We start from the raw sequence: 23,672 nt of genomic DNA on the forward strand, positions 1-23,672 counted from the left end.
TATGTAAGCACTAATAGTGGCAAGGAAGAAAGGAGGGATGAGATCATGGGGCCCACCAAGCACCGACCTTGGCCCAGCGGGCCGTGGCGCCAGCCAGGGATCCCGGATTCCGAGGGTATCTGGCGCCAGGGAGCCTGAGCCCAATTCCCAGGGTGCTGGAGGCCGCTCTTGCCTCCCCCATCGGTGCCCATGGACCACATTCACCTCAACTCCCTCTTCATCAATTAGGCTTCTCTTTACTCCCCCCCCCCCCGCCAAGGAGCCTCGATTTCCCCCACCACCCTGTATTTTAAAATAACAGTCCGAACAGTACACTTCTTTCCATCTTAAGAAGCAACTCAACTCTTTGTTTCTTCCCAGAATTCAGCTGCCTCTCTGAGGAGTGGTGGAGGAGCTGCGAGAGCCGAGAAGCCCAAGAGCCCTCTGGACCCAGAAAATTCCCACAGATGCCCACTCCTCACCACGCAACAGAAGGAGCTCTGGTCCTGCCTGCCAGCCCCAGAGGGCACTCAAACTTTGGAGGCCAGCCACCCGGATGAAGTGAATAAGGCCTGAAAATTGCTTGTTTGCTCGTATTGTAAAATAATAATAATTACCATTATTATTTTTAAACTGTCTAATTTCTCTAGGGAAAGTAACATTGAAAGCCTAAAACAGACGCCAAAAGGCCCATAGAACACAGAGGGCCCTCTCTGCCTCTGGCCACCACAGCCCCTAGGCCAGGCATGGGTATTTATTCTTAGGTATGTTGCTTTTAAGAAGATGTAATCAGCATCTTGAGCCGGGCCTCCCTTTGTGAGGCTTCTGTAACTATGGAAGTGTGATTTACGCAGATTTGTTGGGGTCAGAGACGTCTTTCCCTGAGCACTGTGTATATTTAGACAGGACTCGGTTTGGTGTTAAAAAGTGTATATGTTGAATGGATTCACACACAGTAGCCAACAATGACCACATTGTCGGCCCGTGTACAACGCGTATTGAAACGCAGCGCCCAGACTTCAACTAATCTGCCCTCAATAAAGCTGAAATAATTATCCTAAGCTGCCTTTCCAGAAGAAAAATCATTGAGGAATTCAAAACTTTTTTTTTTTTTTTAAAGATCTTTTCTGCATTCCGATGCAGATCTGGGGGCAAGGCGCCGTGTCCACACCACTTTGGTGATCTCAATGAGGGAAGAGAGAAAGAGAGGTTGAGAGAGAATTTAAATGGGAAACCTAACGTGACTGGGGCTGTGAGTGTCCCAGCCCCTAAACCCCGAGCTGAAGCCCTGCTTAGGCCTTGACTCCCGCAGTGCCAGGCCTCTGAGGGCCGGGGAGAAGAGCAAGCTGACAAGTGCAAGCCTCCTTGGAGGATTCCGGGCGGCAGGGAGGCCCTGGGTCCGGCGAGGGGCCAATACTGGCTCACTTAGCCAGAGGCAGCCGTGGGGTAGCAGGTCTTAAACACGACGACTGGGGCAGAAAAATATTCCTCCAAAGGGAAGACCTGCCAAGCCGCATTTCAGTGCTCTCTCCACTGCATATATATTTCCTCTCCTCCTGGCCATGAGTCCTTCTCCACGCAGCTGAGAAGCTCTGGGCGGTCATTCACTGAGGGCCCAGAAAGAGCCCAAAGGTTGGGACACAAAAACAGACACTTCATGTTTTCTTCCCGATTCCTTTCTCTTGTAGGGGAAGGATTATAGGCTGAAGGGTGGGAGGGGGAAGGGGCAGGAGGAGGAAGCGGGGGAGGAAGGAATGAAAAAGGGGAGGGGAGTGGGTATTGTGCCGCGTGTGGGGGGAGAATTCCTACGGGTGGGTTTCCGAATATTGTGTTCAACTTTTTGAAAGCAGCTCGTGACCCCGAAACTGCATCCCCCGGAGCCGGGGACCCAGGCGCCGGGCGGGCGGGTGAACCCGGTCAGTCCCCTCCCCGTCCCCGAAACCCCCGCCTCCGGGTGGGGGCGACCTGGCCTCTCCCTGCCACTGCCGGGCCAGCCCCGGAGGGAGGCTGGGCAGGTGCTGCGGGCTCTGCCGAAAGCGCTGAAATAAAAAACCATCGCCACTCAGGGAGAACTGAAGCAAGTGGGGCTGAGACTCTGGCGACACTCCCGCCCTCCAGCCTCTGCCCCAGCGCCTGCCGCCCTGCCGCCCTGACGCACCCCGCCTGCTTGGGTGGCGACCGCGGCTCCGGAACGCGAAGCAGGGCAGAGGGCTGCAGAGAGGCGTGTAGCTTTGTGCGCCGGGACCCGGTGGGGCAGGTGGCAGCCCCAGGCTGTCCGCGCCTCCCAGCAGAGCCGAGCTCGGCGCCGCCCACCGAGCCCACCTCGCGGTCCAGCCGCCGCCAGCGCCTCTCGGCTCTGGCCTGAAGCAGTACTCCCGCCGCCTGGAGCGGGTAAGTTGAGAGTCCGGAGAGCAGGGCAGGGAGGCGGGGCGGCTAGTCCCAGAGCTGAGGGCTGGACTGGCTCCCCGCCGGGCTGGGGGCGCAGGCTCCAAAGGATCTCAGTCGAGGGGTTCTGAGTGTGTGTTTGGGTGGGAAGCAGGGCTGTGGAGCGCCAGAGCTTCCCCTCCCAAATTCCCAGGCGCTGGGCACTGGGGAGTGGAGCAGAAGCAGAGGGACCTTGGGTTCCGGGGCCCAGCGGCCTTCCACGCTGGTGTGGGAACCAAGCAAGCCCTAAGGCAGTGCGAGGACTGGGAAGGGACCCTGGGGGACCGCTAGAGGAGGTGGCGCGTGGAGGGCGCCTGCACCCTGGGGTCGCTCAGAGCGGAGAGTCTCGGGTGGATAGGTCAGCTTGCAGATCCTCTAGGTCTCTTCTCTGCTCTCTGGCCGCTCTGATTGCGGGACCTGGGACTTGGCGCCCGTACAGGCCGGGTCACCTGTGCAGAACAAATTTGCTGCCATCATCCCCGCTTCAATCCTGGCCCCAGCGAACGAAAATATAGCCTTCAGGTGGGGCAGGGAGAAAAGATGTCTTTGGGGTTTAAATAGTGTTCTCCTTGTACCCGGACCAACTGGCATTTATTTACAAATGTCACCCGCAACCCCAGCACTGGGAAAGTCTCAACCACATCTGGAGAACGCCCGAGAGACCTCCCACTCTCTCCTTGTTTTGGGCTACAAGGAAAGCCAACGGGTCTGCAGGCCTCCGGGAGACGAGGATCCGGAGGGTTGGGGCAGCTGCACCCACTTGGCCTTGCTCAGCTCTAAACAGCCGACCAGGAGGCCGGGGGAAGGTTTGCCCTGTGGGGGCAACGCCCCTTCCGGCTCCCAGGATGTCGGGAGGCGGAGGCTGGCCGGGTGGCCCGTAGTCTGGGCCTCCCCGCAAGCTGCAAACTGAGGCGCTTGGCGCGGGCGGCCAGGGAGGGCGCAGGGGAGCGCAGCACGCAGGCGGGGAGGCCGCGAAGCCCTTCAAGGACCCCGATTACTTTCCTTTGAAAAACAACAACAACAACTGCTCCCTCCCCGCACCCCCGCCCCCCGCCTTAGCCTCCGGGGACTGGCGCTCCAAGCAATTGTCGCCCCGGACAGTAAACACAGCTCAGTTGCCTCAACTTTCTCCATGCATAAAAGTTCCTGGCGTGCGGGGAAATTTGAATATTTGATCAGCCCCTTTGAGTGACCCTCATTAGTCCGGCGCCCTGCTAAGGCCGGGCATTGCAAGAAAGCTGCTGGGCTCGGCATTTGTACGCCTTGTTAGCGCAGCTTAATGAAGCCGCCCCGACGGCTCAAAGGCGGCCTCAGGGGCCGGCGACGCGCACCTCTCGGCACCCTGCTCTGCCTAATGAGCCCCGCCGCCCTCTAAAGGACCCTCCACCCCCCACATTCTGAAACAGGGGAAGTTTGGCTCTGTCTTGAACCACGGCACCTCCCACTGCCAGGCCCAGGAGGGTGGGCACAAACCCAGCCTAGCTGCCTGCAGTTACCCATTCCCAAGAGAGAGGGGCTGGAGAGTTGGGAGGTGTGAGCCATACTGGTTGGGGGCAGTGCAGGGAGGGGGGCAGGTGGCGGGAGAGGCTTTTGCTGTCTCAGGATCCAGCCCAGGGAGTGCACTGCCAGCCTCTCCCAAGTGGACCAATTGCAAATCAATTAGTCACTCCAGTTCCTTAAAGGTGCATCTGGACTAATGCTGGGGTGGCTGAGGGTCAGCCTTCCATCCTCCTATCACCTTAGGTTCTCTTGGCTTCCACTGCCCAGAGGCCACACACTTCTTCCCAAGGTTCCCCTTCTGAACAGCCAGACCTGGTGTGCCAGGACTTGGATTTGAGAAAGGGTGGGCAGCTCCCCTCCCTAACCCATCATTGCCTCCACCATTCACAGAGCCCAGTCACATGTTATGACAAGTGGCAGTAGGGAAGGCAGGGGACCACAGCCCGTCCTGCACTCCCCCTCAACAGAGGTATCCCTTCTTTGGCTTCTAGTCCCAGGGAGGCCTGGCAAAAAAAAGTGCTATAGGCAAGACCACCCTGCAAGACTGGCCTGGCAGCCTGGCAGAGAGGCAGAGAGCCAGAGCTCTGGAAGGAAGGGAAACCAAAGCAGTCATCTACTTCACCTTTTCTTGGTGGGGCAGCTGACATGGCTGGCCAGTAAATATAAGACACGCTCTTAAAAACTGTGCTTCAGTCCTCAGGAAGAGTAGCCTTCCTTCCCTTTCTGTCTCCCCTCTCCTCTGATACCCTTTTCCCTGGACAGTCGGATCTCAAGGTCCTTCACTCCCTCCTTGCATACACAGCTCTTGGGCCCTTAAGGGTTACTTTTGGGGGGAATTAATGCTCTGGGCTTGGGAAGCAGGCTGCTCCAAATCCACACTCAGGACTTTCTGGACCCCACCCCCCAACACACAAACACAAACATGCCCAGGATCCCTCAGACACACAGTGGGCCTGGTCAGGTTGGTAACCTCAGGACCCTGTGCCCGCGTGAGCGTCTCTGGGAGGTCGTGGGAAGGAACCAAAAGGCCAGGTAGGCCCTGGGATACAGAGAGCCCTCCAAGTCCGTCTGGTTTGCTTCTCTTCCTTTCTCTTTCCCTAGCTCCACTAGCATGCCCTGCCCCATTTCCCATCACATAACCCCCTAACTTAACCCTAAACTGGCAATCTTTAGGCATCACCTCTGAGCTGGGCAAAGGCGGTGCCCGGGCCTTGATCGACCCAGAGGGCTAAAGTAGGGGCAGGGAAGGGAGGGGTGGGCGCTGCTGGTGAGAAAGGGGACCTGAGGCGAGGGTAGAACTCAGCCCTGTGGCCTCGAGGCCAGGCCCACCGGCTGCTCAGGGGAGGAGGCGAGGGGAGGGGGCTGGGAGTCCGCAGGCATCGGTCGGGGCAGCAGGGACCTCAGGCGTCGGCGTGGGGGGCTAGATCCGGAGGAGAGGGGAGGGGAGGCGGGGGTCGGGGGATCGCGCAGGGCGGAGGAGGGGTGCAGCTCTTTAAGAGCCACACGGCTGGCAGGAGAGGCGCGCGGCCCGGTGCTGGTAGAGCACTGACCCCGAAGGGGATTTAGCGGGAAGAGAGTGGCCGGGCTCTGGGGGTTTTGTCCGAGGGGGCCGGGAGAGGCCGAGACACAAGAATAAGGAGCGGCCGCGGCATGAAAGGCGGCGAGGAGAGGCAGCACTGCTGCTCTTGACTTCTGAGCAGGGCTTAGAGAGCCTGCCCCGGCTTAAGCCGAGCTGCTGGTGCTGACCCTGAGCGCCGAGTCCGCGAGCTCTGAGTCCGGAGCCTCCCAGCCGTGGAGCCGTGGGATGAGGGGGGCGTTGGGGGACAGGGCAAAGTCGATCTTGGTTGTACAGCCGCCCGATCCTAGCGCGGAGCTGCGAGCCTGACCGGCCGCGTCTGGCATGGTCAGAGAAAGAATTTTCTTTTCCCAACTCCGGCTTTTGGTTTTGTGCGTCCACCTTGCGCAACTCCGGAGCCAGCCGACCCCACATGGATTCTCAACAGGTGGCCGGGTAAGTCCGTTTCAAGAATTCTGGTTATATGGTCAGCCCCTCCCCGACCTTCTTCCTTTTCCCCTCCCTCTTTCCCCTTTGGCTGGGCCGGGTTCCCCGTGCTCCTCCCGCAGGCGACGGCTGGGGTGGTGGTGGGGGAAGAGGCGCCCTTCCCCTGGGGGTCTCTGGGCTCCGAGTTGCAGCCCAGGAAGCCTGGCGGGCGGCCGCCAAGGAGTTCCACCCGGTACCCCCAAGTCCCGATCACTCTTAGCTCCTTGGTCTGGGCCCTGGCGCCCTGAGAGGGGGAGGGAGAAAGAACGCGCCGCGGCACCTCAAAAGCCGAAGTCCCCGGGAAGGGGGACAGGGGACCCGGTGGCCGGGCAGCCTTTGTGTGGGGGTTTACGGCGGAAACAGAACTATTTTTCTTGTATGAGAGGCCCGGGATGTGGCCAGGGGGAGCCCGCGCCAGCCGTACAATAGCCGGCAGAAGAGCGCCTCAGCAGCCGGGGTAGGAGTGGGGTAGGGTGGGGAAGACCTGGGTGGGGGAGGGGAGGGCGAGAGAAGAGGGAGGGGAAGCAGAGAAAGGCAAAGGCGAGAAATCCAGGGCGTCCGAGTGAAAAGTCGGAAAATGTTTCCAGAGCGCGCCACAAACAGGCGCGCGCGCGCGCTTGCGGGCGCATAGTCTGTCTCTCTCTCGCACACACACAAACACACTCTTACATGCTCACACTCATTCCACACATGGAGCCCACGCACGCCGTTCCTAGTCGTGCAGGGTCGCATGCCCGGGCACCCAAAGTGAACGCAGAGTAGAGCCGCCCTCCCACCCCCACCAACGGAGAGCCCTCCCGCCCAGCCACAGGCTCCCCGACTGGGGAGCTAGGAGGGCCCCCGGGGCTGGGGCACAGGGAGGATCTTACCTGCCGAAAGGTAAGGGAAGCCGGGAGCACGGAGCAGCGGCGGATAAATATTCATTAGTAAGTCTCTCCTTTTAAGCCGCGCGGTGCGCTCTCTGGCTCCTATCTCTCTTTCCCTCCCTCCCTCTGTCCTCTTGTGAGGCTCTCTCCCCCTCTCGCTCTGTCTTCCCCCCACCCCTTCCTGCGAAATGCCGGGTGGATCCCAGTATAGCTAACCTGTTGGGAAGCCTGAGCCGCGGGCAGCGCCTCCACAGCTGTTTGCTTTTGCTCTTGGGGCGCGCGTTTCCCCATCCTCTCCCCTCTCTCCTTTTGCCCAGCCCCTCTCCCCCTCCTAAATTACTACATCATTAGCTTTATTTGGTGGGGGGACAGCTCAGCCAAACGTACCTCCCTATAGCAGGGTGAAAAGCCGCTGCTCCCCGAGGCAGCCGCAACTCCACCCCTACCCCAGCCTCACCCATCTCCATGTCCCTACCCAGTTTTGTTTATTTTTCTTCTCTCTTTCCATCTTCACTTCCGTCCTGTACCGACCCAACTCCCTTACCATTCCTCCCTTCCTCGTCGCTGCCAATACGGATCCCAGACGGGGTCGGGGCAGGGAGATGCCAAGTGAGTGGGTCCAATATGCCAAGGTCGGGACTCCACCCTGCCATGGGCGTGGGGGTAGTTCTCCAGGTCCCCCTTTCCCACGTAGGCTTCCCACCCTGACCCTAAGTGGGTACCGGGGCAGCTTGGGCCTTGGGATCAGAGCACCAGGGCGCACAGCAAGGGCCTCAGCCCTCCAGGCCTCAGCGACCTGGAGCCTGGTTCCTTTGACCCGGTCTGGGAGACTGCATGGCGGAGGGGAGGTGGCTTCACTTTGTACGAATGCTCAGGAGAGACACAACCACCGACCATCGGACTGACGTTCTCCCTTTTCAAACAAACTGACCTTAAGTCAGCAGTAAGTCTGCATCATTCTCACGAGAAAAAACATCTACAAGATTCTAGAAATGCACAAGGAACCGCTTCTAGTCGCGCGTGAACACGTGCACACACACCACACCCCTCACCCCCACACACCCGAGGCCACGGTTCCCGCTAGCCTCTGAAACCTGTAGGCGCGCAGGCCCGAAAGGCTAATTCTAGCGGAGGAATACATCGCAAAACCGCCCCAGGAGAGCCCTGGCCACTCTTGTTGGCCCCCATTCTTCCAGATCCAGGCCTCTAGGATGCCCCAGGGACCCTGAAGGATGGTGAGGCCCCAGGGTGCTTGGGGGTGGTCCGGGAAGCTCACTCTGGCAGCCCGCTGAGCGCTGCGTGTTGAGGTAGGAGCTGGAGGAGGAGCCAAGGGAGGCGGGCCCAGGCCAATTCCAAGTTACAAATACAGCTGCTCCTGCGAGGCCTAGGAGAGTTTTGCCCCAAAACGTGCATATCTTTCGCCCCGAGACGCCATGACCTCCCCAGACATAGCCCCAGGGCGCACTCGACCTCGAGGTGGCTTGGGTGATGGGAGCAATCGAGAGCCAGGAGACGACCTCGAGACCTCCGCCCGCCCATTCCGCCCGGCCCAGCCACAGTCCACCGAGAGACGCCCTAGATGATGGTCCTATCCTTCGCAAAGGGTGGCAAGGCGCAGGATCCCTGAGGGTCTCCCTCCTTGTCCTGAAAGGTTAAGAAATTGGGCAGATGAAGGTATTTAAAAGAGGCCTAGAGGGCCCTGGGGCCGAAAGCCCTATCAACCTCACACTCCACCCAAAGTCCCGCGTTTGCACGTGCACACCTCCTTCTCCCCATGCAGACCCAGGGGATCGCGCACGTTTGAGCTCAGACTCAAGCTGAGTCACCTGACTATGCCTGGAACATACAGGCAATCGTACCGAATACACATGGGAGAATTAAAGGAGCACTAACAGGAATTTGAGGAATAAAGAAGTGCCCACAGGCATAATTATTTGAATAAACGGGTGCACACCCTGTTGTCCAGATGCAGACAAAAGCCACAGTGCCTGCGAGGAGTGACCCCAACCACAAGGGCAGATGTACAGGAAGCCGTGAACGGGAGAGTTCGCCGAATGAGGACGCAGGCCGCAAGGCCAAGGGGGCTTCCTGCTAGAGGGACGTTGGCTCGGAGGGAGAAACTTTGTTGAGCCGACTGGGTGAAAGGTTTCAGGTCAAGTCCTGGCCAGTAGAAAGAACCAATGCCTCATCCACTCAGAGCCAACCTTTTAGCCTTCCTCTCAGCTCTGTTGGAGATACCCAGAAAAGGACAATCCAGGAAAGATTCATTTTGACCGAGATTGTTTTTATTGTTTATTTCTTATTATTTTTGACCTAGGGGTTTGCATTCTGAAAAAGGATTTGGGTGGAGTGTATGCAAGTTCTCACTCACTGCTGGGAGATTCATAATTCTTAATAGGAACATTTAGCTCTAACCATGGCCTGAGAAGCTGGAGGGCCCTTATTTTGCCCCTTTCACCCTTCTTATCCTAAACTTGATCATTCAAAAGGATCCACACCCTCCTGCCCCCATCTCCACCCCAATACCCTGTATGTCAGATACGTTTGCAGAAGAACACACTTCAAAGTAAACCAAATTACATAGTTTATTTTAAAAAAATTTTTTGTGATATATTGGGAAATCCTCACCCCCTGCTCCCCTGTCTCTGGCTGAGCACGGTGTCCGGGCGGAGTTGGGGGGTTGCAGAGAGGAGTTTCCAGAGTGGCTCTTGGGCAAGGCCTGAGAAACTACTCTACATAGGCTTGTTTTTAGTGTGAGCTCCCTTTGCCTAACCAGTTCTAGTGGCTACCTCCGGGTTTCCTGCAGAAGAGGCAGGCTCCCTGGGAGCAGGGGCGCCCTCGCTTCCAGTTCACTTCCTTTCCCAACTTTCTCTCTTTTGAGCACATCTTCTGAGCCTCGTTCTCTCATCTGAAAGTGGAGTGTAAGTCCAAGAAGATTCATTTAGACAAAGAAGGTGGAAAAAAAGGACTTTCTGGGCCAGCAAGTCGGATGACCACCCTCCAAGGGGCAGAGGAGGGCCCATTTTGTGAAGAAGAAATCAACTACCCGGAAAACGCCACAGGAGGACATGTTTCTGCAGATGTAGTTGCCCTAGAAACAGAAGAGTATGGGGGTGTGAATGTCTTCTCTTTTGGGGGCAAACACTATGTCCTTTTCTTTTTCTAGATACAGTTAACTCCTGGAAATTTTAGCGAGTTTGTTCTTGTGGATGTTTTGAACAATAAAGAGTGAAAATCACTTTGGAGTCACTTAATCTTCGTTGGAAGGGCAGTTTCTTCCAGGGCCATTTTCTTTCACCAGATTTGTTTTTCCTCGTTCCCAAATGAGATAGTTTTAAAAATCAAAGTCCACTTGCTAACTCACCTGGGAAAGAGACTGCGACAGAAGGAAGAGAAATAAATAGACATCACTCTCAAAGTGTAACTTTCATTCCTGGCAGCTGAGATTCAGAACACAAAGAAACGAACTCGTTTACCTTTGAGTATTTCCCCCGTTTGGGTAATTTATCTAGAGCTTTCCCAACAATTAATCACAGCATCTTGAAGTTGGAAATGTATGCTATTATTTTCAGCCTTACAAGGTTCGTCAAACTCTGCTTCTCTGGTTTTAAAAACTGTTTGCTTCTACATAGCTATGCCCGTTGCAACATTTATCACTCAAGCAGAAAAGCAACTCGTTTTCTCATAGCCTCAAATGCCCCGTGTACAGTCACTGGAGCGAATTTATTTTTCTCTGTCTTTCCCAAATGCCCTTGTCACCTCTGCCAGGGCCACAAGACTCGGGGCAAAACTTCGGAGGTTTGAGACCTCTTGAGTGTGTGGATCGCTATTATTGTTAGTTTTTTTTGTTGGGAGAAATCGTGCTCGGTGATTGCGTGCGGTTCTCTCTCTCTAAGCCGACCAGGGTTGCCTGCGCCTTCCTCAGCAGAAACTCCTAGATGAAGCTAACCATTTCCGCTGCCCGGGGCAAAGGACTGAACCGTGTTGTCGGGTCTAGGGTTGGGGTGGGAAAGTGAGGACGGTATGCGGGTGGGGGAGGGGGCAGTCATCATCTTCAACAATAAATTAAAATAACCTGATACCCCTTTAATCCCTTCCATCAACAGTGTCAACGCGCTAGAGAGGCCGTCTCACCTCCAAAGGTATCTTCACTCCCGGAGGGCCCGGGCTCCTAGCCGCAGTCCCACACTGGGCCCGCGCGCCGGATAGGAGGTGCTCCGACGGCAAAAATCCCATACATTTTTAACTACAGTGATTACTAAATTAATAGCAGGCACTAAGACAGATGTCAAAACGTCTTGAAAATGTTTATCTGTGAATAATTGAGAAGGTGGTGGGACGCATTATCTGATTGTGTAATGAAATATGTATGAGGAACAGCTGTTTGCAACAGTCCCCTCCCGCCGCCTCCTCAGCCAAGGCCCTTCTCTAGGAAGCAGGAGTCGCGGCGAAGTTGGTCGCCTACTTCCGTCCACTTGGGAGTCCTCGCGGCCCCTCCCCGGCTGCTGGCAGAATGGTGGCTCCAGCGCGCCCCATAGTAGTCTGGTTTCCCGACGGACAACAGCATGGAGTCCTCCTCAGCCTCGCTCTGTGGGCTCCGTGGCAGAGTGAGGCTCCACCGCCGGCCGCGCTGTCCCTCGCGCCTTCGGGGCCGGCCGCGGGCTCGGTCTGCGGGGACCGAGGGGAGCACTGGCCCGGGCAGCCGCGGAGGCCTGACGTGCGCCCACCGAGCGGTGCGGCCTGCTCGGAGGCGAGGCCCGGGAGCCCCGCGGCTCAGCGGGGCGGGCCTGGGGTCACCGAGGGGTGACGGGGCTCCGGAGAGGTCTTTGTTCGCGCTCTCGCCACACTGCGCACTTCCTTCCAGCCCCCTGCGGCCCCCACCCCAAACCTCCGCGCCCCCGCCCTGTTTGTTTTTCCAGCCCCGCGCCCTCCACCCCAACACGCAAACAGCCCTCGGGGCTGCGTCAGCGGCCTGAGGCCGTGGCCCAGGTCAGGCCTGAGTCCAAATGGGGCCAGCACGGCGAGCCCTGGCCCCGCAGGAAGCGGTGTGAGGGGGAGAGGGAGCTCCAGGGCCTTCCTGGCGCGAGAGGGGCAGGCGAAGGCCGGCAGGAAGGTGGTCCAATAGGGCGCACGGCCTGGGCGGGCGGCGAAGGCCCGAGGCCTGGGCTCGGAAGGGTGCGGGCGGCCTGCGCGGCTGCCCAGCCCCTGCCGCTGTCCCCAGCCCCAGCTGGACAGGGGAGGCGCGGCGGAGTGGGGGTGAGGAGGACGCCAGGAAGGGCCCCATCGGGCCTGGGCCTTGAAGGCAGTGTCACCCACATGGAAAAACCCGGTGCCCCGTGCGGGTGTGGGGACTCCCTCGCCGCCTTCCCTGCGCTTCGCCCCGCCCGGAGACCGCGTCCCGGGCGCGGCGCTTCCCGAAGCTCCCAGCCGGGCCGTGGCTTGCCCGCGTCCTCCGCCTCCACGGCCTCTCGGTCCCTCATCTTCCCCAGCTCCGGGGACCCGTCCCTAGCCCCTGACGCCCGGGAAGCCTGGCTCCGAAACCTTCGGCCGCGTTGGCCCTTCCGGCGCCGCTGTCCCGACTGCTCTGGGGCCGGGGCCAGGGCAGGGAGCGGAGGAACCGAGTCCGGCTTTGCGGCCCCGTGGCGCCCCGACACCCTGCGCCTTCGCAGTCTCCCTAGGCTGACTCAGTCGAGATGCTCTCGGGCGTTATGTCTGGAGCGTCGCCCTTTTACCTAATCCCTTATGCTTTTATTCTAATCCTACACATTACAGTTAATCTGTAATGATACCGCTTTGGAGGAACCTGTTGCATACGAGGCTCGGCAATTTGTAACCTTGGAAACAGTTTTAAATAAAGATTATAAGAGTGATGTCAACTGTGTTTATTCTCCACGCGGGGGGTGGGTTGGGGGCAAGGCAGCCCCTCGGCGGAGAGGACAGAGTTTCGGGAGAAGGGGTCGAGGCGCGAGGGGCAGGGCGGAGCGGCGGCCGGGGGTCGGGGAGGCGGAGGAGCAGCCAGAGCTGGCTCTAAGTGACTCCAGCCCGGCGCCTGGCATCTTTTGAGTTTTTCTTTTTGGGAAATCGCGTGGTCTTAAACCGCGAGGCATGGGGAGAGGGAAAAGGATTTGCAAAACTGCGGAAAACTCGGTGAACTTGCGCTCCTGTGTATCCCAAATTAGCATTCAGCCGGGCCCTGCGCGCCTGGATCGCTGAAGCTGCGGAGAGAGAAAGGGCGGCTTGCAGGACCCTTGGGCTGCAAGAAGGCAGAGCTGCCTCGGTCCGGTTGCTTTGCGCTTCGAGCTTCCTTACTCTGCTAAGCGCACTGGCAACAGCAGCAACAACCAAAAATTGCCGGCACACCAAAAGCAAAATTAAACATAATTGCTTTTATTTATCTATTGCTTTTATATCATTAAAATATTTTTAGTTACATTGTGTAAAATGGCATCCACTCTGATTATTACCTGCCATATCTGTTGATCTGCTCCTTGTGTATGCAGCATAGCAATATTAACAATTAAGAAAAAAGCACATCTTATATATTGTATCTGTCAAGATATGTTACAATTTCCATTAACAAAAAAACATTATTCTTGTTGAAGAAGCTATGAAGCATATCTTTCACAAGCACTTTATTAATAATCATAGTTGTCAAAAAGAATTAGATATGCATAGATTGTAGATGCAAAGGAAATATTAGATGCACAGAATAAAATATACAGTGGGATTGAGGCATAACTATTTTTCTTTTTTAAAGTAAATTTTACCGAGGTGAAAAAAACCTGTGCTATTAAGCTTACTTAAAAGATGGCTTTGTTGGTTTAATTATACTGTAGTTATTTTATAAATATGTTTCAAAGGAAGCTTGCCATATTGCATGTCAATGAGGACTGTAAAGAAAAGCTCACAAAAGCTAATGCATACCAAATACCAAATTTTACTCATTAGCATTCCTATTTATTACAAACTAAAGGAACCTATTAACAGACAAGAATTTCTATTTAGCTAGCATTACATGTTTGGCTATTAAAATAAAAAGGGCAAAGTATATATGTATTTTTTCCCCCCTTGGAACTATATGTTCTTTTTTCCCCCCCTAAAAGCTTACGGAAAGATTGGGAGATGTTTCTGATTGGGGAAACTCGATTCTATTGTGGGAATGGGCCAGAGGGCCCAGAACACCTCGCTTTAGTGGTGCAGCTTAATGCTATTCATTCGGAAGCTAGAACCGTTCGGCGCTGGGACTCTGCAGCCTGCGGAGGGCTATGTAGTGCCCACAGCCTGTGAGTGGCCCTTTGTCTTTAATTTGTGTCATGAGCATATGCAAATTATTAATTGTTTTTCCTCGAAGGGAGGGAGTGGGTAGTGATGGTAATACTGCTTTTGTTTGGATATTAAAATTTCCTTAAATGCTCCCAAGGCGGGGATACTGCTCCCAAGGCGGGGATACTTCTCCCAATGCGGATTCCCCTAGTAGAAAATCCCACCGCTACAGTGAACATATGGGTATTAATTCTAGAAACATGCACATGTAGATTTGTATCATTTCAAAAACTTTCTTTGAACAAAGGTGGCATTTCTGCTCTCACAACAGAAGTAAATGAATATAGAAATTTATTTTTTCTGAATCTCAATTTAAGAGGGGAAAAAACTTCTCAGCTATCCTTACTTTTAGAAACTTTATATTTTTCTTCTTAAAATTGAAGCAGATTTTCCGCCCTAATTGGGCAGGGAAACAAATACATTTTAAGGAACTGAAATGAAATATTTGAAATAAGAAAGTGTTACTATGAATTATGTTAAGTGAGTTTTGTGTATTTTTAAGGGAAAAAATAGAGCTTGTTAAACTCTGCGCATTTGCCAAGTGACTCGAAGCACAGGTTCTTCTGGCCTGACATTTGGCTCTGACAGGATGTATTCTGCCTGCTTGGGGGACTCTGCTTTAAAAGATTGAAAATTTTAAAGATTCTTCCCTGAAAGGCCCACATGAAAATAATAGGCATCACGAGGAAGGAAGGGAATTTCTGAATCCCTGATTTAAAAAAGAAAATCTCTTCATCAAAAGTCATTAACATGTGTGGATCTCATGCAAAATCTTAGATTTCAATAGCAAAATTGGCTGTGTGGGGTTGGTGGGGCTATGTATTCTCTCCCCTGTGACCACCTGGGCAGAAACAAGAGAGGGAAGATAGAATGATTCCTACACCAAACTCTTCCCACTGGGAAATAGTATAAGTTACTGTAGTAGGAAAGAAGCTTGGATGCCTCAAGTCTGGCAACTGTAGAGCAAAATGTGAATGTTCTCCATTTCTCTCCCATTATATCTGGATGCGGTGTCAACTCCCAAATCTCTAAAGCATATTTGATACAGAGGTGGGGAAAATGGCTCTGCCAGCAGAGGCTGCATCTACACAATTGTTTGGATAATTCAGCTCCTATTCCTCCAAATTAACCAGTCTGATGTTGCCTGCATGGCACCCAGATTATCCGGATGGACTCATCCACTTCCTCCCCAACCTACATCGTTGGTACAACCTTCATTGAATGCTGAATCCAGACACTATCAGTAGCCAAGGAGGAGAAGGCTGCTTCCCATGTATTCACACCAAAGTCGTTTAGATCTCTATGTGAATGAGAGATAACCCAGTTTTCAGTGCCTTAAATCTCATTTTAAAGAGCAGACTAGGAAAGACTATCTCAGTGATGCAGAGATAAGATAGAGACCCTTTTTTCAAGGAACTAACACTTGTTGTGGAGAAAGATGTACCCAGTTCAGGACAGCACAGAACAATGCTGCTTTATGGGTGTCTTGGTTGGAAGCACACAGGGAAGCATGGGAGAAACCTTAGAAGGAAGAGATGGGGTTTGAGCTGAGCCATAAAGGGTGTGATTCTAGATGGCAAAGAGTGTGACTTCTAAGCAAACTTGCTATCTAGGTAAGATATTATGTCAGGTCTGACATAAGGTAGGCATTTAAAAGTGCCTACTTGAATGAATGAATACGTGAGTGAAGTTATGTGGAAGTCTGATAATAAATTCCTCTAAACATTTCTCCTTAGGATGGCCTGCCTGCAGTGTTAACCTGAAATTTGCTTATTTATCTCCCACTTTAATGTATCTTTCCACTCCTTCAAGGGCAGGGGAGCTCAGTTTGAAATTGGGAATGTCTAGAGCTGATTAAATGATGCCCATTGCTCCCATGCAGTGGGTGAAGTTTCTTGCTCAGAGGAGACTTTTCCATGGGCAAATGTTCCCTAAACTGATGTCCTGTTTACATTCTTGCAAGAATGAGGGGATTACTGCAATTCTAAGCAGTTTTGTATTTTAAACAAATCTTCTTCTTGTGGTAGCAATTTAACATTTTGTTTGAAACATCCCAGAAGCAAAATGGTTAAAGGGGCCTTGTTAGATTTTTAAATAGAGCAGAGAAGAATCCACTGTAAACAGCTTCTGGATTAAAAACAAGGAAACCTGCTACTGCCACTAATTAGTGGGTAAAGTAGCTCACCCAAATCAGCTTTGCTTTTTCTCACTGAAAGAGACAATATTGGCTACCCTTGTCTATACGACACAGTTTTTGTTTTTGTTCTTTAAAGACAAAACAATGGGAAGGTAGGTTTTTACATAGCTCTAGCCTCAAGCAATTACAGGATTCGTGTGATATTAATCAATTATGAACAGTTTCTTTTCACACCAGGGAACAGATGCTTATTAGCTTGAGCTTTAAGATACAAATTTTAAAATTACAGCAACTAAGAAAATAAAGAATACTGGCACAATGAGAAATCTGCACCCATATTGTCTTTTCTTTAGAATGTGTTTTTATGCTTTAGTAGCTTTTTGGGTCTGGGACATACATTCCACGCTGGGACGCAGCAGAGATTTGCTCTTCAGAAAGTGCCTTAACTGAGTAAAGTGCTGCCAGGCTGTATTATGGGTCCTGCCTCAAGCGGAACATTTCACATCTCATTCTCTCTGGAGGATGTCTTCCACTTTTCCCTCACCTCCACCTCTGATCCAGAGATCTGGCTTTCATCTTCTCCTTTTCTCTCTCCTAAACATGCCACTGTTTCTTCCTAAACTAAACTTGTTGACATGAAAGTCAACAAGTTGAGGGCAATTCAATTTCAATAATAAGCAGGTGGCTTGTGAGTTCCCGAGACCCAAGTAAAGGCCCTTCCATGGGAAGCACCTAATTCAAAAGGAGGAAACACTAAGAATTAAGAACTCTGCAAGGAGTGTGGCTGAAGAGGAGCTAGCTTCCAACCCCTCCTTGCTGCACCATCCCTCCGAGTTCATCTGAGGGAAGCTCACTTTCCCAAGAGCCCATCTTTTCCTGGTTGTAAAATGTGTTCATTTCCAATGTACACAGGCTAAACATATGGCAGAACAGTGTGAAGAGGGAAGTGTGTCCATTAGCACATTCAGGGACAGAGTCTGAGATGTACATTCAACAAAGGGCTTCTTGTATCTGAGCCCTATACCACAGCATTGCACCAATGAAAGCCTAACTGACCTCAGTTTGTATGGGCAATGTGCGCGCGTGCGTGCGTGTGTGTGGGGTATATTTCACAAGGCCAGGAAAATTCAGGCTACTCTGTTAAAGTCTCTTGGTATAAAGGAGGAAAAAAGTATTGGATGACCTCGTATGTGTTAAAGAGGAGGAGGAGCCCCCAGAGATTAGAAAATGAAGAGGGGCTGGAATTTTATTTTAATTAATCTCACATTCCATGGAGAGCTTTTCTGAGAATATGATCTGTTTTCCCATTTACTTCTCTGCAGGAAAGTCTGGAGACTCACCAAGCTGAGGAGGAAGAAGGGAACATCTCAACCCAAGCGGAATTCTGAAGAACACTTGGCCCCACCTTCCAGAAATCCTAAATCACACAGAGGGAAAGTTTTGGCCAGGGCACCAAGAATGAACCAGAAGCTGAGTCCATTACTCCAATTTTCACATTAACCAGGAGACACACTGAAAATTGTTTTCTTGAGTGAGAGACTGAAATTTTGGCTCAAGGGCGTTTCTTTTGGGTCTTCTCTTTATATGGCATGTGAGGACTGCATCCCACGTCACATCTGCAGCCACTCCCAAATTACACTGCAAGGGAGGGTAGATTAGGAGTGGGTAGGGAGTAGAGGGGTCTCTAGACACAGCAAAAGCAGCAAGCTGGTGTAGGAAAACCCAGAAAATATGTCTCAGAGACAGCCAGTGGCTGCACATACAAAAGGAAGGCACCTACCTGGAAGAGAAGGGGTTGTGAAGTTCTGCCCAGAGTCACAGCGTTGACGTCCTCAGAAGGTCTCCAGCCCTCTGTAGCAATCTATAGTATGCATCAGTATGGTTGGAAAAGCTTCTTCTATCAAGTTTAACAACTTTCTGGTGTAACTTCTGAGAGGGCTGATTGCTTATTCATGCGGAAGCAAGACGCCCAGTTCATTTTGCCCGTTTTTGCTACTCTTTGTTGGGTTTGGGAGGCTGTTATGGTAGCTGCAAATGGCTTCTCAAGTGACATTTGCTGACATTCAGTGAAGTACATTTATCAGTATCCGCCAGCTCACCTCTACACATGCAATCCATTTTGTTTTGTTCTTCATAGCAAACTCCTTTCCGACACCCGTGCCCTGAAAATGATAAATGGCAAGGTGGCATATTTCTGAAGCTGCACTCAAATGTCACTGTGAAAAATCTTTAATGGACTAAGTGTAGCTTTTCACGTTACAACTTGTCAGGTACTGAGAAATTCTAGAGTTTGTCTTTAATCCTCAAGTCTTTGGAACCACACTTCTGCAAGCAGAGACTAATTATAAGCTGCACCACTCAGACCTGGGCAAGCAGAAACCAAGGAGAAAACATTTGATATCAGCAAATTCTTTATTATTATTATTATTATCATTATTATTATTCTCATTCCATTTTTGCTCCTTCCTTTCCTACTCAGGATATTTGAGGTATGAGCAATCTGTAACTCTAATTAAGGGGGTGACAGCCCCAAGCAGGCCTCCATGCAGGCTTATAATCCACTCATACACCCAGCTTTCTCCATAATGGCTTTATTCTTTTCCTCCAAGGTTCAAAATCACCATGACTTCTCCCTCGCAAAAAAAAAAAAAAAAAAAAGAAAAAGAAAACTGACTCTGAATCATAAATCCTGGCTCCCAAATATTGGCCATAATTGGGTAGGTGAGATGTATCTTGTATGTCTGGGTGGAAGAGGCTCCTTTCTCCCTGGTGATTCGTTTTCAGAACACATGGCCATCCTTCCAATGGCTTTGAGTTTCACGTCACCACCGGAAAGACCTGCCAGTTTCTTCCTGTTTGTGTGCCTGTCCACTGCCATCATGCTACTCCCAGGACTGTGGCTTCTGGGCACTCACTCACCCTTCAACATGGCTTGTTCACTCCAGTTCTCCCTTTCCAAATGTTCTCAATCCCCTGGGCTGTGCGCCAAGGGGGATTCAGCCGTTGCCCACCAGCTATGGTCTGAATGTTTGTGTCTTCCCCAAATTAATATGTTGAAATTTAATCACAAATGTGATGGTGTAATAAGGTGGGGACTTTGGGACTTTATTAGGTCATGGAGGGGGAGCCTCATAAAAAAGGCTGCCTTGCCCCCTCCATCATGTAAATCACCATCTGTGAACCAGGAAATGGGCCCTCACCAGACACCGAATCTGCCGGTTCCTTGATCTCGGACTTCCCAGTCTCCAGAACTGTGGGAAACACATTTCTGTTGTTTATGAGCCACCCAGTTTAAGGTATTTTGTTATAGCAGCCCAGATGGACTAGGCCACCACCATAGTCAGGGAAGAGCTGGCTGATTTGTGCGTGTCTGCGCTGTGTCCCAATGAAAGCACAATAATCAATGAACATTGATTCTGCAATTGATGTTTGAAGGTCAAAGGAGTTGGGAAAGGGGGTCTCCTGAAGCCAAGGAAAAGCATTGTACCCCACAAAACTGTGCCAGCCAGGTTAACCTTTTGCGAGATGCTACAGATTGAGATGCTTTAGTTTTACTTCTGGCTCTTTAAGCCCCACTCAAGCTCTAATTTTGATATCTCGTTCTAGACGCCTTAGTTTGGGCCCCTCCCAGGCTCCCTTCTGTTTTTGTTCTTTTTTTCTAACATCATCTTTGGCTTTTCTTCTCCTTTAGGTTTGACCTCCTGTCTCTTGGGTTGAGAAACCATCCCCTCTGACTCCTGGCCCCCTGTGACCCCTCCAAAGCCCCCTGTACAGGTCTTTGGCCACACAGAGATTCAACAGTCTAATAATCTAAAATTGTAAATGCCACAATTTGTGTGTGTGTTTATTGTGTCTCAGTTTTGAGTTCTTTTTGAAATCTTTTAGTTATTCCAGAAGGGATAGGATAAAGAAAAGAAATCAGTTATACTCCCAGTGGCCAGGCATGGTAAGGCAGAAAGAGTGTTGACACTCACGACCCCTGCAGGGGGAGAGGGCAGAGGACCCAGGTTAACTACCCAGAGATGAGATGGATCCTGGTCTAACTCAGGCCCTGGGATACCTGCACCAATTGCTCTCAGCAGTTCGAGACATCACAGAAGAAGAGAAGACATGTCAACTCTCTACAATAGTGTCTTAGCCCTGGAGATACTATTGGAGAGTGACAACAGGCAGCAAACAGGGTTCTATTCATAGTGGCCGTGGTTTCCCCAAGCAGAGAACATATCCAACCAAAGGGACTTCAGCAAAGCTTTTCCTAAACTGTGCTCTGAAATGGCTAAGTAGAAGAGAGCTATCTAGAGTGTATGAGGATGTCTTTAAAGGCAACCTTGCAATAACTATTGCATGCAGACTGTAACTGTGGGCTAAAAGTGAAGGCTGTTTTGTTAGGCGAGACCCTTCCAGAGCACCTCCTGCATATGTACACACATTCTCTCTCTCTCTGTCACACACACACACACACCTCCCCCAACACACACACACACACACACACACACCTCCCCCCACAACCCACACACACAAAACCAACCCCATCCCAGGGAACCCAACAGTCATAGATCTCATCTGGAGTCCAACTCCTAATCCAGGTGTCGTGATCATCACGTGAGAGATAGCAGAATCTCCAACAATTTTGGAAAGAACTACTCAAGTGTTTTCTAAAAGAAATAATGGAAAAAATTAAACAGCCAATTGAATTGCCAATAATAAAAATAGGATGTGGCTATCTCCTATATTTTGCCGTTTATATCCAAAATAACTTATGGACATGCACAAAACATCCATGAAAATAAAAACATAACCATTACCTTCAAAAATCACCCTGGACCCTGTACATTCTCACCTCTCTCCCTGCCAGCTATCTGGCTCACTGAAGTCTTGACCTCCGGGGCTCAAGTGATCCTCCCACCTCAGTCTCCTGACTAGCTGGGACCACAGGCACACGCCACCACGACTGGCTAATTTTTTTTATTGTCTGTGGAGGCATGGTCTCACTATGTTGCCCAGGTTGGTCTCAAAGTCCTGGGCTCAAGCAATCTGCCACCTTGGCCTCCCAAAGTGCTGGGATTACAGGCGTGAGCCACCGCACCTAGCCTCTATCATAATTTTATTGACAGAGCACATGGTTGTTTAACCCAGTAAGAGTCTATATACTATCCTTGATTAGGCAAACTTTGGCTCATGGAACAAATTCATTCTCATGCTACCTGTTTTGTGAATAAAATCTTATTGGATCAGAGCCATGGCCATTCATTTATACACATTATACATAGCTGCTTTCCTGCTACAACCACAAGGCCAATCGACAGAGACCATGTGGCCCATCAAGCTTGAAATGTTTACTATCTGGCCTTTTACAGAGTTTGCTAATCCCTGTTTTAGATTATAGAGGATGTTTGACTGGTCAAGTAGAGATGACAAACTGATGATTCTAGCACTAGAGGGGCGAGGCGAGGACTGCAGAAACAAAAGCCACAGGGAGGAAGCAGGCAACAGGTTCCAGAACACAAGTGAAGGAATGGGTCTTCATGAGTGAGGACACTTCATCCACTGTAACAAGCAGCAAAGCAGAAAATGAGAACAAATGCAGACAGGAAAAGGATGGCATTTCTACCTCCTACCCGTTTTTGTTTTTGTTTTTGTTTTTTTTTAAGACTAAGTCTCACTCTGTCACCCAGGCTGGAGTGCAATGACACCATCTCAGCTCACTGCAACCTCTGCTTCCCAGGTTCAAGCGATTCTTCTGCCTCAGCCCCCCGAGTAGCTGGGATTCAGGCATGTGCCACCACACCCAGCTAATTTTTGTATTTTTAGTAGAGATGGGGCTTCACCATGTTGGCCAGGCTGGTCTCGAACTCCTGACCTCAGGTGATACGCCCACCTCGGCCTCCCAAAGTGCTGGGATTACAGACATGAGCCACTGCGCCTGGCCTCCTACCCATTGTTTCTATTAGCTCTGTCTTAATGAAGTGTGAAACAAGCTAAAAGTTTGGGCAGGGATTAACGGAGGTTTAAGGACCAAGGGGAAATTGTAGAGAGTGGGGAAATGAGCAAATGAGGACATTTTGTTAGGATGCTTAGGCAGTGCTGTGGTCATGAATTTAACCTGCACGCAGTGAGCAGCACCATGGTGTGATATTCTTTATCAATGTTTGTGGGCTCTGGTGCAAGCATAGAGTGAGTCAGAGGTTGGGTTTAATCATTGTTGGGGTTTTGCCAGGCAAGTACAATAAAGGGAGAGAGGGGCAGTGGACTTAAATGGGCAAGGGGTGACTAATTATAAAGGTGAGTCATGGAATCTAAGCTGGTGAGAAGGGTAATAACGAAAGAGGAAGGTGAAGGACAGTGGAGAATGCGGTGGGGTGAATGAATGGGTTGGAGGTCTCCCTGAGAACAAAGCATTTTTGGAGAATAAGAGAGCTCGAAAGATAGGAGCTCAGAGAGTGAGGTGCCTGCCGTCCAGATTCCAGAGGTGGGGCAGTTTCTGGTAATGGCAGGGTCTGGGGGTATGACTGTGGGAGAGGAAGGCTGAGATAAGTGAGGGAGTCAAGGGAGCTAAGACACTGGGAGGCCACCCAGATTGTGGCAGTCTATATTGTGGAGAGGAAGTGAGTCAGGTCTAGGTCCTCAATAGCTAAGGACTCTGAAGGAGAGAGGAGATTGGTCTGGAAGTAGTAATGGGAACAAGACAGCCCCATCTCACCTCCAGACCCACTGGTTTAGGAGATATGGGAGATAAAATAACCTCCACGTGACAGGGTGGCAAGTCCTCAGAGAGAATGGGCTTCAGTTATGTGAGAAGAGGAGAAAAGCATGCAGGAAAGTTACTGAAGCAATAGGAGCTGTGTTGATTTCCAGTGTGCCTAGTGGAAGGGTTTTGAGGATTGGAAGACATGGGTAGAACCTAAGCCAGGTTAGGATGTACAAGGCTGTCTTGGGTGAGATCTGGCAAAGGGACTGGGTGGCTTGAGCTCCTGGGATTGACCAGGTTGATAAGGACATGTAGACATAATAAGATTCAGCTGGGAAAGTCTCTGCAAGGACTGGGGCTCCAAGGTGACCCCAATATCTACTGCAGCTCAAGATGGTGTGCAGTCAGCACAAATAGAGGGTTGAGAGTCTTCTCTGAGTGTCTGCCGGTGTAGGCAGCATGCAGGGATGAAGGAGCAGTAGGTGGGGGTCTTTGTCAGTTGCCTGGCCCTTCCGCAGAGGGTAGGAGGGTCAGGGTTGGGAGTTCTCACATAGGAACGTGTGTTGATCATCCCTATCAACATCCAACCCTCTTCCATAAAAACACACAAACCTGGCCAGCTGTGGTGGCTCACGCGTGTAATCCCAGCACTTTGGGAGGCTGAGGTGGGTGGATCACCTGAGGTCAGGAGTTCGAGACCAGCCTGACCAACAT

The 23,672-nt window shown here is 51.6% G+C and overlaps 2 protein-coding genes across 5 annotated transcripts in view; one reads left to right on the forward strand and one right to left on the reverse strand.

Annotated features, from left to right (window-relative positions):
- Positions 1-6,915, reverse strand: part of SIX3 (SIX homeobox 3) — a 33,631-nt gene extending 26,716 nt beyond the window's left edge. The window contains exon 1 of one of the 2 annotated variants that reach the window (XM_063594612.1): positions 6,814-6,915. In XM_063594612.1, the coding sequence (XP_063450682.1) occupies positions 6,814-6,868 (55 nt within the window). In that variant the 5' untranslated portion in view covers positions 6,869-6,915. The remainder of the gene's footprint in view (positions 1-6,813) is intronic. The other variant, XM_034953049.4, reaches the window with a different exon arrangement.
- On the forward strand, positions 558-19,951 carry LOC103786774 (uncharacterized). Of its 3 annotated transcripts, XM_034953052.2 has the most exons (3): positions 558-2,370; positions 5,756-5,914; positions 17,593-19,951. In XM_034953052.2, exon 3 carries the CDS (start codon positions 18,814-18,816, stop codon positions 19,495-19,497), a length of 684 nt encoding a protein of 227 aa, XP_034808943.2. In that variant the 5' UTR covers positions 558-2,370; positions 5,756-5,914; positions 17,593-18,813; the 3' UTR covers positions 19,498-19,951. The 3 variants fall into 3 exon arrangements, with proteins under 3 accessions (XP_034808943.2, XP_034808942.2, XP_063450684.1); XM_034953051.2 differs by lacking the exon at positions 5,756-5,914; XM_063594614.1 differs by lacking the exons at positions 558-2,370; positions 5,756-5,914 and adding an exon at positions 6,469-6,823.
- The last annotated feature ends 3,721 nt before the right edge of the window (positions 19,952-23,672 follow it).

The sequence above is a fragment of the Pan paniscus genome, chromosome 12 (genome assembly GCF_029289425.2).
Source record: "Pan paniscus chromosome 12, NHGRI_mPanPan1-v2.0_pri, whole genome shotgun sequence".
NCBI lineage: Eukaryota > Metazoa > Chordata > Mammalia > Primates > Hominidae > Pan > Pan paniscus.